The 16,305-nt window shown below is 38.8% G+C and overlaps 1 protein-coding gene and 1 long non-coding RNA gene across 5 annotated transcripts; one reads left to right on the forward strand and one right to left on the reverse strand.

Annotated features, from left to right (window-relative positions):
• Nucleotides 1–11,296: 11,296 nt before the first annotated feature.
• LOC143888260 (uncharacterized) lies at nt 11,297–13,075 on the forward strand. Its single transcript, XM_077392621.1, has 3 exons — nt 11,297–12,146; nt 12,479–12,597; nt 12,766–13,075. Exons 1-3 carry the CDS (start codon nt 11,775–11,777, stop codon nt 12,911–12,913), a joined length of 639 nt encoding a protein of 212 aa, XP_077248736.1. The 5' UTR covers nt 11,297–11,774; the 3' UTR covers nt 12,914–13,075.
• Nucleotides 13,076–13,170: 95 nt separating this feature from the next.
• LOC143888261 (uncharacterized) lies at nt 13,171–15,801 on the reverse strand. 4 transcript variants are annotated; one of them, XR_013254518.1, is made up of 3 exons: nt 15,479–15,797; nt 14,148–15,297; nt 13,171–14,030 (listed from the first exon to the last, which is right to left on the reverse strand). It is a non-coding gene; the product is annotated as an uncharacterized LOC143888261 (long non-coding RNA). The 4 variants fall into 4 exon arrangements; XR_013254517.1 differs by having other exon boundaries at nt 13,171–13,476; nt 13,823–15,297; XR_013254516.1 differs by having other exon boundaries at nt 13,171–14,397; nt 15,171–15,297; nt 15,479–15,782.
• Between the last annotated feature and the right edge of the window lie 504 nt (nt 15,802–16,305).

Below are 16,305 nucleotides of genomic sequence, written 5' to 3' on the forward strand. Positions count from 1 at the left end.
TTTGAAGGGGAGTATTAACACATCAAATGGCTGTTTGAATGGACACTTTTCTGTTATAAAACTAGAATCTACCCAGAGTTTTAGATACAACAAGATTGCAGAAAAAGAACAGAAAGCTTCTGCCCTTCTGGTCTTTTGCACTCTCTATTACAGTTCTCTCTATCTACGTCATTCTTTCTCTATTTTTTAGGTTTTGTTGGGTAATTGGAGTGTTCGTGTGGTGCAAATCTCTTCGAATGTGCAATTTCTTAGAGATCGACGGTGTGTCAGGCTGTTGTATCCTAGGGGTGATTGTGTTCGGATCTGCTGCACTGGAATTGGTTTCCGTAGAGGAGCAAATTCACCTTAAACAGAGTGACCTAGTCCGTGCCTCATCTCGCCGCATCGAAAGAAAAGTCTTTGCTAACGTTGTTTATTTTCTCAATAGAAATCTGGTGAGCCATATTTACATCTTTTGAGCAACACGAAATAGCCCTACAAATTGCCAACCTCGTTGCTTGTAACGTATTCATTGCCTCAGTTTGTTTTCAATCGTATAATCTGCAATCTATTGATTGGATGGTAGTGATTGTCTAATTAGTTGGACTGTTTGATCATAACCATTCATGATTGACTCCACCAAATGCTCCTACAATTTCGACCCTTCTAGTGTATTATGACTACTCTTTTAAGCTAGAGGGTCTGTCCCAAATTAAAAAAAGAGCTAATATATCATTTCCCTAGCTTTAACTTCTAACATCATTGATGTCAGCATTAGCTTACCCGCTTCAGAAAAATCCCTGTGCCGCATCAGAATCCCTTCTACATATGAACATGTGTTTAGAAAATGTGTTTGGTGGCGGTAAAATCAGTGACGATTTGAAGGAAACGGTTGTGCCACATGTGGGGTGAATCCAACGATCGAGGGAAGTACTAATTAGAGAAGACGCTTGTTGTTTAACTGTGTGACAAAGACAAGCAGCAATCCTGAATGATGAGCTGCCACATGGAAGACGGTTGCAAGCAATGACTATGCCCCATGATGCCACTCCTAGAAGTTTCTATGTTTGAAACTTACGAAAAATGATAGTGGCCTTGCATTAAGAACTTTTGGTTTACTTATTAATCACATTTTTTAGAAAGTTCTTGGGCTCCAAGTTACCATTTAAAGTCTAACTAATTTTGTGCCAAGAGTGCCAAACGAATTTGCCATCTTAGGAAGCTTTATGGGAGCTTCTTAGCCTATAAATAGAGGCTCTTGGTTCCTCTTCCTCTCACCTTCAAGAATTCCAGCTCTTCCTTGGGAAGAGCTCACATCTAAGGAAAAGCTCCTATAAAGTGAGTGGTGAGGAGAAGGAAGAGAAGAAAAAGGAGCTTTTCTGAGTTGTCACTGTACTCGGAAAAGTGTTAAAGCTTCGTCGGATTATAAATTGGAAGAACCGGCTATGGCTCAAGGTAATTCTAAATCCATCTTGAGCGAAATTTAAATCTCTTTGATTTTAATGCCCAAGATCCTTTGCGTACATATGGTGGGCCCCACCCACCAAAACCTGACTTGGGAACTTGCTGGCCCCAGCCCCTAAAAAACATGAGGTGTAAAACGTTGGCCCATCCCATCAATAACATGGGATGTAATATGATAACCCCTCACCCAATGCATAGGTTTGGGGGGAGCCAGTGGGCTATCACATCAAAATATGAAGCGTAAAATGGTGGCACCCACCCATGCTAGGCATGGTTGTAAACTGTTGGGCCCCACACAATTAGAGCATGAGGGGTAAAATAGTGGCCCACCAAATCAAGTGTAGAATGGTCGCCTCACCCATGCTATGCTTGGGTATAAAGTGTTAGGCCCCACGCCATTAATACAAACCATGAGGTATAAAGAAAAGGTTTCCCCATAAAATATTTTCTTGGTAATAAAGCGAATGAGAATGACAATGGAAAGAAACTAGGGCTGCAACTCGAGCCGGGTAAAACCCGACCCGCATCGACCCGACCCGAAAATAGCCTGGGTCGGGTTCAGGTTTCATGGGTTTCGGGTCGAGCCGGGTTCAGCATTCAAAAGCCCGCATGAATCTCGGGTCGAGCCGGGTTTGAAGGGGCCCGACCCGACCCGACCCGAGTTACATAAGTTATAGTATGTACATTTTTTTTCTATTGTTAGTTAAAAGTTAAAGGGATAATTACATTTACACCCCCTCTAGTTTCTGACACATCCACTTCCACCCCTATAGTTTAAAACGTGACAAATACACCCTTGTAGTTTCAATTTGTTTAAGGTAGGCCCCCTCAGCTGAAGGTTCGTCCATAGATTGAAGGGTTAGGATGATCCGATGGAGCTGATTTTTTGGGCACACCCTAACTATGTCAGGACCCATCAAATGAACGCTTTGGATCATCCAAACAATGTGGGCCCACATTATTTGGATGATTTTTTGGTAGTGTTTGGATTCGGGTAGGGGCCCACATTATTTGGATGATCCAAAGCGTTCATTTGATGGGTCCTGACATAGATATGGTGTGCCCAAAAAATCAGCTCCATCGGATCATCCTAACCCTTCAATCTATGGACGAACCTTCAGCTGAGGGGGCAAACCTTAAACAAATTGAAACTACAAGGGTGTATTTTTCACGTTTTAAACTATAGGGGTGGAAGTGGATCTGTCAGAAACTAGAGGGGGTGTAAATGTAATTATCCCAAAGTTAAAAGTGAAAACCCACACACCCACTGTTACTGTATGTGAGTGTAATTTCTGCTTCTATGAGTTGAGTTGATTCAAGTGTTTGATTCAGCATTGTTTGATTGTAATTACAACATTGTTTGATTACAGCATTGTTTGATTCAAGTGTGATGTGAGTGTAATTACATCATTGTTTGTTTCAAGTGTAATGTGAGTGTAATTTCTGCTTCTATGAGTTGAGTTGCCTTGCCAAACAAGAATTTTCCTTAAAAATTTTCGTCAACGTGAAAAAACCTGACCCGACCCGAACCGACCCGAGATTTATCATGGGTAGGGCCGGGTTTGGGAATCGTGGGTTTTCCGAAAAAAACCCGACTCGACCCGACCCGAGATATTTCTCGGGTAGGGTTGGGTTCTCCAAACCCCGACCCGCCCGACCCGAGTTGCAGCCCTAAAAGAAACATGCCTAGCATTAAGGGTGTCAATTTTGGCTCGGGCTCGGAAGCTCGCTCGAGCTCGGCTCGAATCCTTAACGAGCCGAGCCGAGCCCGATTTAGGCCAGGCTCGGCTCGTTAAGGCTCGTTAAGAATTTAATATATTTAAATATATATATTATATATTAATATATACACTAAAAGGGTTATCCAGGGAGTGAAAGGGGGACGCAAAATATGTCGCTTCATTTTTGGAACCCCATTTGTTACTTGGACCACCCCCCATAGTGTAAAAAACGTAGTCAAATTACACTAGATAGGGTTGTCCAGGGAAGATGAGGGGTGTGTGAACTTAATATAACCCGAGCTCGGTAAGGCTCGCGAGCCTGGCCAAGCCTGACCGAGCCGAGCCGAGCTTTTGAGCTTAACGAGCCGAGCCGAGCCTGGCCAAGCTCGGCTCGGCTCGTTTACACCCCTACCTAGTATATATTATAGATGGATAGATAGATAAAAGAGAAAACTACTAGAAACCTCCTGGATAAAAAAATATCTACACAAATCTCCCGAGAAATTTCTTAATTACCAATCACCCCATAAATAGCTTTTAATTTTACCTATTACCCATTTTACCCTTTCTTATGTCACCTGCAAATCCCTAAAATCTCTCTCTCTTTCAGTACCAAGGCGCAACGAAATCCTGGGCAGCCAATTTATCACCGGTTTGTCTGTAAGACCGAGGTTCCTGTCACCCGTATCGTTGCACTTGGGCCTTTCCTCTTAACAGGTTTGGTAAATCAAAGTATGCTTTTTTCCATGTCTTGATTAGCTTGGTTGTGTGCTTAATGCCTGGCTCTCCTCAGTAAAAATGTTGAAGGTGGCTAGTCTTTGCTAGCATTTTGTCGATATCACTTCGATTAGTCATTCGACTAGATAGTAGAGCACATCATACATGCAAGTGGAATTAAGATGGTTTAGCAACTATTAGTTATATGAATTCGACTTGAAATAATAATGTATGTTAGAAATGCCTTAAAACGACTAATTGTAGTACAAACTCATGCTAGAATAAATGGAGATTTTGAAATGAAATCGACATTTGGAAAAAGCTTGAGACTTCAAAAGGAAAATTAGATCATGATTCAAACTAGCAATTGAAGCTAAGATTAGACAGTAGCTAATCATGGACGAACTGTATGTCTTTGCCGAACATGTCACGCCCCGAACCCAGAATTCGAGGTAAGGCGCACGTGACAGCCGCCGCACGCCCATAGGGTCACCCCCACAAGCATGCAAGGCTTCCTCACAACCAACTATTCTCAATATTCAAATCGATTAATAAATGCGGAAATTTTAGTCTCAATTAAAGCTCAAATGAAATACATATATAGGTCCATAAGTCTAAATCCAAACAATTCTTATTAGACGACAATCACCTTAATAAAGTAACAAAAGTCTCTAACTCGAATAATGAAAGAAAGCAAGAAATTTCCTAAGCTCCAATCCAAGTGCCTGATCTCAGCAAATCTACTGTCGCTCCTCTGTATCTGAAAATTGTTAAACCACATAATGAGCTAACAGCCCAGCCGGTTTTCCAAATCCAACCCAGCTAATAGGAAAAAGAAAACAATGTTGGTGCGGAAAAGAAGTAACATGCCATAAAATTTAGCCAATGCAGAAATTGATAAGAATCAAGAAAATCATTTCTACATAAGCTATATAAGAAAAATACATGTTTTTACAAAAACAGTTCCAACCACTCGGTTATGCAGTTTTCGACTTTGAAATCAATGACAAAGAATATATATTTTCAAAGACTTGGTTTTGCATTTTTCCACTTGGAAATCGAATACTTAACAGTCTTCTCTGTGGCCAATTTCCAACCTTATTGGCAAGTAGCGTAACCCAAGGCGAACACTCGTTCGCAGGACTCACAGGTCCTAAAGCGCGCAATATCACAATATCAATAGCCAGAGGACTCCCTACTGGCCGCCCGAGATCAACCTTACGGGCAGATAAAATTTGACCGGTCTACGTGATCACGTCCAGTGTACTCACCCACTGGCAGGTTGGGCACTAGATCCCCACCAGAGATCAACCTTACTGGCGGAATCCATTCCATATCAAGACTGTATATAAATATAGAGAAAAGCAATTTAATGTTTTCAATACCGTGCCATAAATTTTGAAGACGTTTCAAACCATTGGGGGCTCCTCCGTTCCAAACAATTGAAACCATATCATATATAGAATGCTTTTCAATAATGTTTCATGAACTTAAGTTTCCAAAAATCACGTTAGTCACAAAGCTCTTTTCTTCTTCTTTTTGTATAGATAAGGAAGCATATTAAGACTAAAGCATTTCATGGATAATGACAATTCAATCATTTGGAATGACATGCTAAAAGAGAACAGTGAGAAACCTTTTCAAAACAGTTCCATGTAATGAACTGTAATAAACACTTGCAATAAATCTAAGTATATGAAATATACATAATACACTGACATAGGGTAGGATCACCTACCTTATGCACTATCTCCAGAAATTTCCTTTGCAAGGTCAAGTCCCACGAAGATCTTCCTAGAGCGTAGAGAGATGTGATGTAAAGTAAGAGACTGAAAGGAAATAAAAACCTAGAGTTATATAGGACTGTTGAGGTGGGAAAAATACACTCATAAATGTTAGTTAAAAGAACTGTTTGCAATTATTTCGCTTTCTGAACTTGTGGCTAAGAAAGCAAGGCACATGACCATTAATGGGTTTTCGAAACAAAGGGTAGTTGGTGATAGAGAGAACTTCCAAGAACTGGTTTACTAATGCTAATGACAGCCTCAATGAGCATCAACCTAATGACTAGTAGTAGGCTTTGGTGATTAAAACAAATAAAACAAGGGCTGCTGTCAACTAAGAATGTGTTGTTGGCTGATCAAGAAATGAGCAGCCAGTTAGCTTGTGTTAAAGGACATCAAGGTAATGAGATTGGTTGATACAACTAAGAAAATATAGTGGGGCTGCGAGGTTGGTATCAAGGCAAAGAAAAACATAAAACATGATGTAGGATTTTCACTTTTGTAGCAGTGTACTAACCTGGATTGCAATGCGAGAAGAGATAGTAGATGTTGCCGTCACTTTGTCCTATTGAAGCTTGAAGAGATGATGAAATTGTTAAAGGAAAGACTCTAATGGCTGGCGACGATTCAGCAATATACTTGTTGAAGTTTTGACTAAAAGCGGCTACTTTTGCAAGTGCTACGAGTTCTAAAAATTCTAAACTTTTGCAAGATGTTTGGTCATTAAAGACAAGGACAACAAGATGGTGGAAAGTGGTTTATTTACCGGGCAGCAATAGCAGTTTGTAGAGGTTCTAGGACTGGTTTGCCATGGTTTCCAGGGCTGATTATAGACTTCGAAAGTGCTCTAGAACTTGGTCTTGTAGGAGAGTTTCAATCATTCCGATGGCCTCAAACACCACCTATATTCCTTCTTTGTAAAGCCCACAAACAACCAACTTTCATGCAATGAAAGGAGGAGAGTGGAGAGAAAAGGTAGCAGCCTAGGAAAGTTCCAAATTCCCATACGTTTTGAGTAGAGTAATAGTCTCAAAATCATTCTTGATGCTGATATGTAAAGTAAGAGTAGAAACCTACCAACTTTAAGCCAACCAAAAAATAGAATATGCTAATGGACTAAGTAACTTACCACTCTAGAAGAATGTATAAAAGGAAATTGCTTAAGCCAAAATACACTTGCATCCTAATTGAGGCAAGGAAAAAGGAACTTACAACAAACAAAAAGCTCATACCATTCTCTCTCCATGAATCACCACACACTACACATGCATTTTTAAAACAAGAAAATCTCAGCCGTGTAGGCACTCCTATATATATAGAAGGGATGAATTCTAATCTTCTATCTTTACTAAAATAAGGATTTCTACTAAATAAAAAAAATTCATAATAATATACTCATTAGACCTGGCAAAAGTGACCCGTGCCCGCAGGTAGACCCGGCCCACCCGCAAATTTGCGGGCACGGGTCTAAGTTTCCATGACCCGTCAAAAACCAACCCGCGGGTGACCCAACCCGCAAAAACACGGGTCGGGTCGGGTCAACCCGCGGGCACCCGGGGGCACCCGCATTTTTAGAGTATTTTTTAATCTTTTTGATAATGTTATCATCACTGCTGTTTGTTTTTTATGAGTAACTTTTATAAAAAGTACGGTATGTCCTCACCGTAGGATTATCCAAAGTTCCAAACCGTCCATTAGATGGGCCATACCCTAAATAGGTTATGCCCCAAAATTATTTCCATCGGTTGATTCTAACCCTCCGATCTATAGAGGGTTAGGATCAACCCTCTAACATTCAGATTGGAGGGATATGATCATCCTATGGAAATGATTTTGGAGCATAACCTATTTAGGCTATGGCCCAACTAATGGACGGTTTGGATCATCCTATGGTGTGGGCCATACATAAAGTGAGAGTGCCCAGTAGTGTTGATAACATTTAAATGTGGTTTTTATTTTATTAGAATTTGCTATCAAGCTTCTCCTTTGGCAATTTCTCGGCAAGTGGCCTTTGTGTATGCAAAGATGCGCGCATCCAAATGTTGCTAAAATGTTCCTAGAAAATGTAAAAAAGTAATCATTACACCACAAAAAGTAAATTAGCTAAATTATAAATTTTTGAATGAAAAATTACCTAGAAAGGGTTATAAAATTTTAAAATTACGAAAAAAATACCAAATCACATCTATGACAATTACGGGAAAAATAGAGGCTGTCAAATCAAAATAATTATTACAATCCCATATTTGCGGCATATTTGCGGGTGACCCGCGGGTTGACCCGGCCCACCCGCGGGCCGCGCGGGTCACGTAAATTTTGACCCGCCAAAATGCGGGTCATTTTCTCACCCGACCCGTGGACCCGCACCCGCATCACCCACGGGTTGACCCGGCCCGACCCACCCGTTTGCCAGGTCTAATACTCATATGGAACGTTCACACATAAATAGAGGTGCTTCCCTTTTTGGTTTGCAAGGTGCCAACTCAAATCAATGCATTAGGTTGGTATAATTCCTAATTAGGCTTAATAATTCAAGAGGCATAGATCGTTTACTTGGCCTCTTACATTCTCAAAATGGTTTGAATTTCTAATGTAGCAAAATTCTGTAGGGTTTCTGTCCTAATTTACCCACCTAGTAACTGATAATGACACCCCATTACATGCAAATACCCATATGCTCAACTATGATAATGACACCCCTTCCAAACAAATAGTTGTAAGCTAAAAGTTGATAACGACACCCATTTCTAGGCAATTATTCTTATACTCGATTTGGTAACGACACTCATTTCTAAGCAATTAATCCTGAGCTTGATTTTTGGTAATGACACCCATTTCAAGAAGTTAAAACAAGTTCAAGCATTGGGGCTGGGTGTTACAGAACACGCCCTTAGTGTAGTAAATAGAATTCATCCATACCTAACTGTTTTTATATTAGTTATATTATATAAGAAATTTAATGGCAATTAATAGATATAAGTAGTTATAAATAAATGAATATCTTTATATAGTTTTCAATAGTTTGAGGGTATGTGTCCCCACGTCACTCTAATATAGTAATATTGTCACGTGTAGTACATGATAGATTGAGTGGGCCAATATTACTTGAGAACACAATAATTCTAGGGCAGTGATAAATCGACGCCCAGATATCTTAAATCGACCCTCTATGTGTCTCTCACTCTCCTCTGGGTTAGAGAGAGATAGACACATAAGGGGGTCAATTTAAGATATACGGGGGTTGATTTATCACTCCCCTAATTCTGCTGTTGCCAAAACAAAATTATTTTAAGCATGTCAAAAAATTATTCTAAATAAGAAATAAATTAAGTAGCATGATCCCATGACATTCCATTGCTAAATCTTCTGCAAATAATTAGGATCAAGAAGCATGGTAGGTCCTCACAACTAATTCGTACGAGTCCAAGTGGTATTTGAAAGGGCTTAAGGATGCAGAAAATTAACTCTAGACCGATGACGAACATTAGTGATCCAGAACACAATCATAAATGAAGACAGTGATCTAAGATTCGGAACAAGACTAGCGAATAGAGAAGTTAAGGGAGAAGAATGGAGCAACAATCGGCGATCGGCGATCGGAGATCGACAACCAATTAATAGAGAGCGACAACCGGTGAATGAATTATAGGATTTTAGGCTTCAACAAGACGAGAAAGGTGGATTTGTTAGTTTGATTTTTTTTTATTTTTTTTTTTCATTAGAACACGAATTTTTTCCTTTGGTTACATAGGCATTTTTTTATTTTGTTACCCTTTAAGCTAGTAGGTTTATTTTACAAACAGTAAAATATAATCAGATATGGGTGATACTTCGATGGACATTATCAATAGTATCGGTCCCATCTGATTTAAAAAATAGTTGTTGGGAGATGATATTTTTAAATCATCTCCCAACAACTATTTTAAACCGATTCAAATTTCGGTTCGGTTCGTTTTGGGGGGTCAAACCGAACCGAAACCGAACCATTGCCACCCCTACATGAGGCACTCTTGTGGGCCCACATCGTCTGTTTATGTTTCACGCTAGTGAAACCAATTCATGTGGATCCTTCATACCATCCTGGTTCGTTAGCAGCCTAATAAAAACCGAAACTATGGGTCTTGATACCTCAAGGTAGGGGTGTAAACGAGCCGACCCGAGCGTGGCCAGGCTCGGCTCGGCTCGTTAAGCTCAAAAGCTTGGCTCGGGCTCGGCTTGGCTCGGTCAGGCTCGCGAGCCTTACCGAGCTCGGGTTATATTAAGTTCACACCCCTCATCTTCCCTGGACAGCCCTATCTAGTGTAATTTGACTACTTTTTTGACACTATGGGGCGTGGTCCAAGTAACAAATGGGGTTCCAAAAATGAAGTGACATATTTTGCCTCCCCCTTTCACTCCCTGGATAACCCTTTTAGTGTATATATTAATATATAATATATATATTTAAATATATTAAATTCTTAACGAGCCGAGCCGAGCCGAGCCTGGCCTAAATCGGGCTCGGCTCGGCTCGTTAAGGATTCGAGCCGAGCTCGAGCGAGCTTCCGAGCCCGAGCCAAAATTGACACCCTTACATCAAGGTGATTTAATTAGTTGAAACTTGAAAGCACTTTTAAAAAGGAATACCATTCCAGAAAGAATAATGATTTGGTAACTGAGTTGGGTTCCGAGAGTGGAACCAAACAAATATTCTCTTCACACGTTAGCAATCTTGTTCCTCTTCTTTTGGCTTTTTTTCTTCTTAAAATGGCAAAACTACCCTCCCTTGTCACGTGGCTTATTGGGATTTGTTCGGTTTTGCTCTCGGTTCCCGTAGCAGCACTCTTCCGAAAATTAAAAAAAATGACACTACATAATTACCAAAAACCTTAGATATTTACTTTAGCCCATGTTTGGCAATCATGAAAAATTATTTCATGGAAACTTTGTGGGCCCAATTTGAAGAGACGAGCTGAGGAGGTACAGAGCAGAGACTTGAGAGTTGAGAGGAAGGGAGGGAGGGGAGAGAGGACGAGAGATCCTTTAAAAACAGTGAAAAATAATACGATATTTCACACTGGTTTTTATCCTTGTTTTTCAAGGGCTTTTCATGGTCCATTCAAAGTTTCCCTCTGGACCCATCTCACAACCATGGTTTTAAATCCGAAATTTCGGATTTTGGTCAAGTCGGAAACTGAAACGTACCGAAACCGAAATTCAGCCAAATTTTCAAAAAAAAAAAAGCCCTTTTTTATTCTTCTACAGTATTTCGGCCTATATTTCCGTAGAAATTTCCGGACTTTGTACCGAAATTTTGGGATTTTGGCCAAAATATCGGTTTCAGCTAGGACAAAACTTTACAGAAATCGAAATATAAAACCATGCTCACAACCAGCCTCACTAATATTCCATGGAATATTTTTTCATAGTTGCCAAACATGCCTTTAGAAGATTTATCCCAAAATTACTGGTATTTTGGTCATTTCCGTAGATAAGGAACCCGCCCTTATCTTATCTAGCAGCTTTGTAATTAGTCCTTCCTGGAAAATGTGTCGGAGACTACAGTCCTATAAAAACACTAATCAGAGATATCTTTTTCAAAAAAAATTTGGCGTGTATTTGTCATTTTCTACCCAAAAAGCTGAAAACCAACCCACAAATCAAAAATCTCTCAATCTTCTCATACACCAACAAAAAAAAAGAAAAAGTAAGAGAAACCACTGACATGAATCAATTATTTGAAGGAGTTCCAGGTCTATCCCAATTCACGAGGATCATCTCAGAGAGGTTTCAGTGGGTCCCACTCTGATTAAATTTTAATTTATTATACCATTTAATGTCAGCTTCAGAATCTTTACAAAGGCTACGTCATTACTCTTTTCAAAAAATTGCTTTATTTCAACCCCATTTTTCAGATTTCTAATCTGATATTTCATTTTGAAATTGGAGAAAGGTAAACAGCATTCCATCATCACCATAGGGAATTAGGGATTGATTCCTTGTGACTTTGCTTCAGAAGATAACATTTTTTCCTCTCTTTCCCATCTATCTTTCTGTATATATATAGATTCTTTTGTTCTCTTTATACATTATTATAAAGGTTTAGATAGAGTACATAGAGAGAAGAAAAATGGTGGGTTTTGGTTCTGGTTCTGGTGGTGGGTCTTTTATTAGGCAGATAAGTGGTAGAGAGAGCAGGGATTCTTCAAAGAGATGGAACAAGAAGGGTCCTGAGAGTAGTTTGAAGCAAATGGAAGGTGTTAATATGAATAATGAGAATGGGTTAGTTTTGAGGAAGAGGGTAATGGTGGTGATAGATCGATCTACAAGTGCTAAGGATGCCATGATGTGGGCACTCTCACATGTGATTAACAAGGGAGATCTCCTTACTCTTCTTCACATCATTCCACCTCACAAATCTCAAAGAAACCCCCTCTCCTCTGACTCTTCACCTCACCTTGCCAACTCTCTTGGATCTCTTTGCAAGGCCTTCAAACCAGAGGTAATGTAAACAGAATGGAAAACACAAGGGGATACTGGATTTTTTTCTTTTTTTTGGGCCATCTTCTACTTTCTTACTAGATTCTCTTTTTGTTCAAAAAAAAAAAAAAATGCCCACATTTTCCAGATGGGTTTTTGTATTCTCATTTTGTGTTCTGGTTTAAGGACTAGTAAGAACCACATTTCTAATCAATTTCTCCTAGATCTCTTGTCTTGAATGGTTTTCCTTCTTATCACATCAAAAAATTGATAAGTTCATTGACCCTTTACTATTATTCTTTTCCCATTTTTATGACTTTGTTTACTTCCTATGTGGGTTTTTTAATCCATCAGGTGGAAGTTGAAGCTCTGGTTATCCAAGGACCCACATTAGCCACTGTCATCAGCCAAGTCAAGAAACTTGAAGCTTCTGTTTTGGTCTTGGGTCAGAAGAAGCCTTCTCTAATCAATTGGTAAAAGCCTTTGTTTCACTTTTCATTATATTAGATCTTGATCTGTGGCTTCTCTGTCCATCCACCCATAAATAGAAGGGAAAGATTGTAGTTTTTGGGTTACTTATCTGAGATCTTATTGAAGCATTTTAGATCAAATGTTGTTGAGATTTTCTTGTTGTTTTGCAGTTTCTTCAAGAGCAGCAATGAGGATTTCGTGGAGCAATGCATCAATAGTGCCGAATGTCTGACATTGGGTGTTAGAAAACAGAGCAGGGGCATTGGTGGATACCTCATCAGCACTAGATGGCAGAAGAACTTCTGGCTCCTTGCTTAGTAGACGGTATAACATTTGACAAAAGACCCACATTTAAGCATGCAACCTTTGTACAAAAAGTTTAGATCTTTGCTCAGAAAAATTGAATCAAGAGTTGATATCTTGGTTACTATGTCATCTCTCAAATCCAATTTCTAACATAGTTTCTTATTCAGTATTAAATTATGATGTTGGCATGCTATGTGAAAATTCTGATAAATATCTACCAATCAAAATGTCATGGCAAAGAACCTTTCAACTAATCAAATGGAAGGAAATAGAAAGCAATCCTCAGCTCAAATGCTTTCCCTATATTAGAAGAGCAGTTCCATTACATTAGCTGACTCTTTACAACAATTAAAACCATATTATTGTGCCTTTAAACCTTAATCATCTAATTTAACATTTACAAGTGGGAGCATCTCCATCCGTTTTCGAGGGGTTCCTGGCAGTTTCTGAGAGAGATTGTGCCTCACGTATCCGTAGATAGTACAGCCGAGGAGTGTCACTCCACATCCAAAAGAATTTAAAATCGGAATTGGGTTTCTAAAAATCAGCCATGATACTAAGACAGCGACTGGAACCTGGAATCAAAACGTTCAAAGATGAGAACAAGTAAAAGATGAGCTTGAAGTGGTACCACCAAGATCATAGTTGCCAATGGTGCCATATTGTACACTGTGTTTATGCTACAATGCAAAAGAGGAAAAAAACTTCCACAGTAGTAGTGTGAATAACCAAATTATATTATATCCTAGAAAATTTTTGACATAAGTGATGTGAACATAAATTTTTTTAAAAAAAACAAACTTCAATCACTAGAGATTAAATTAATTTTTTTCAAAGAATTACTTCATTTCTAGTGCCTAAAAATGCAAAACAAGATTAGGCTTTTGAGTGAGGAAAAAATAATATGAAAAGATACACAACCTGTCAAATTTATATCCATGAAGTAGAGATTCTGCAAGAATAGTCTTTGTAGATGTAGCAAGGCAACCAAATAAGGCAGCACAGAATCCAAATATATTGAAACTAAGCTCTGTAGCAGAAGTAAGAAGAATTTCTCCGACAATCGGTACCAAAGCAGCCCAAATGCGCCCGTCAAAGTGTTTTCTCCACACTAGCCATTGCAAAATGACTGGTCTAAGGGAATTGGAATCAGAAAAGATGAAGGCTATGAAGCTATGTTAATGCGTTGAAAAATTAAAAAAAAAAATCAGCTTGAATTAATTTCAGAGAAAAATCTCAAACAAACCTGTGGTTGCAGGGGTAAATGATTTTATTGTCTGCATAAAAGACACCGGAATGTATCACAAGCTCACAATTCCCAACACTATGTTGATACAGAAAACAAATGACATTGGAAATATCCTTCTCCAATGGTCTTTAGGATCAACCTCGATCAGTGGTTTATGTTTGAGCACTTTGATTGTCAAGTATGCTCCAATAGCAGAACATATGAAGTGAATGCATGATACCGTAAGAGGAAACTTAAAATCCAATTTCTGTGCAGAGCAAATAGATCACAATGACATCAGAACTCAAGGTTCAAAACTACAATTGAATTAACCATGCATATTTAAATAAATGAGTACAAGACAATTTCTCCTTTAATCATGATAAAATTATATTGCAGTAATAATGGAATGTCAAACAAACTTATAAAATGATATACTGTCATACAAACAATTTCTCCTTTAATCATGATAAAATTGTATTGCAGTAATGATGGAATGACAAACTAACTTATAAAAGGATATACTGTCATACAAAGGCTTGAATGCAGATGGATTCAAGGGCGGAGGCACATATAGCATGAGGGGGGGGCCATGGCGCCCCCAAAGACTTGCAAAATCCCTTTTATGCTACATGGCTGTACGTGCATGCTAGTTAGTTTAGTGGCCATGCGCACCCCCCCAATAACCAATCAAGGCAAGTTGAAATTAGTCTGCCCCCCCCCCCCCCAGTGTAAATTCCTGGCTCCGCCCCTGGATGGATTGATATAAAATATAACATGGAGAAAGTTCATTGGATAAAATGTCAGTAACATTGGAAGTTGCTAAAAAGTTTCGGCGAACAATTGGAGAGCATAATACAATTCCACCATAACTTAAAATTGTTACTCAACTGCTAGAAGCTCACAGCCGAATCATTATAAGCTTAAGTCACACAAAATGTTCGTGTTTCTAGGTAAAAGTTCTCAATTATATGAGATATCTTGTATATTTTGGCACAAGTTCAAATCAAAATTGGTGCAACCAATGTTAAAAAATGTGACCTTGTTGCGAAAGCGGTGCAAGCCCTGTTCTTTTTTCTTTCTGAATGGTTTTTTTTTTCCTTTCTGAATGGTAAAAGTCATTGCAACTAGCGAGAAAATGATTGGCTCAGTGAAGTTGAAAAAATCCCTGAAAAAGGTAATAAATAATAAATAATCTATGGGGAAAAAAGATAAAAGATTAAGATGTAAAGGGAGACCACCATTAAATTATGATCTTGCCTCCCTCTAAATTGTTTTGATTGTGAAAAATAAGTGACCATGGTTGTATACTCAATTATCCACAGATCTCCAAACCAGTATATACTTACCGTAAAGGATTGAATATTTATTTGCCATGATGACTAGAAGCAGAACCCCCTATTAAGAAGCCTTAATCCCTTCTAGAGCCAATTCGAAGCCTCTCCATTTTTTATTTCTGTGTTCACCTCTTCTTCTTAAATTATCATAACACTTTTTTCCTTTGTAGCCCTTGTTTGATCAATACAGAAGCCCTAATCCCTTATGCTGATTTTACCCTTACACCCACATTTTCTTTCCCTTCTTATTCACCTGCCACCATGATTTTACTTCCTCAGCTTCCCGTAAACTACCCCAAAGTCCTAAAATTCTTCCATAGCACCTTTCGGGAAAATCTACCCATTCTGCCCCTAAAGAGGTTTTTTTTTTTTTCAAGTGAAAGCAAAGGCTACAAAAATACATTAATAAGAAAAAATTTACAAAAAGATGAGGTGAGAACAATATATACCTAAAAAATGAAAAAAAAAAAAAAAGGAATTAAGAATCAAGACATTTTGCAAGGAAGAAGTATATCCAATTTGGAATTCAACTCTATATGCCAAATCATTTACACTGTGCTTATACAAAGAGGTAAATCTCTAGTAAGATCAAGGCTTCCATAATAAAAAATTTGCTAATGCCAAATGCACACAATGACATTTGCCATAAGACACATCCCCATTACTGTTTGGACTGAATTTCCATGAGAACTCCCATAAAAGGTAGGTTTGATGGTATCTAAGGGAGGTATAACTCACCTTGACACTACTCTCCACCCATATGAAACTCATGGTGTTCATCTTTCAATTTAGAAGCACTCAATCAAATTCCACTGGCATGTCTCAAAACTCACCTTGCC

Source organism: Tasmannia lanceolata, unplaced genomic scaffold (genome assembly GCF_043159265.1).
Source record: "Tasmannia lanceolata isolate RefF3 unplaced genomic scaffold, GAP_Taslan_0.1 ptg000012l, whole genome shotgun sequence".
In the NCBI taxonomy this organism is placed as follows: domain Eukaryota; kingdom Viridiplantae; phylum Streptophyta; class Magnoliopsida; order Canellales; family Winteraceae; genus Tasmannia; species Tasmannia lanceolata.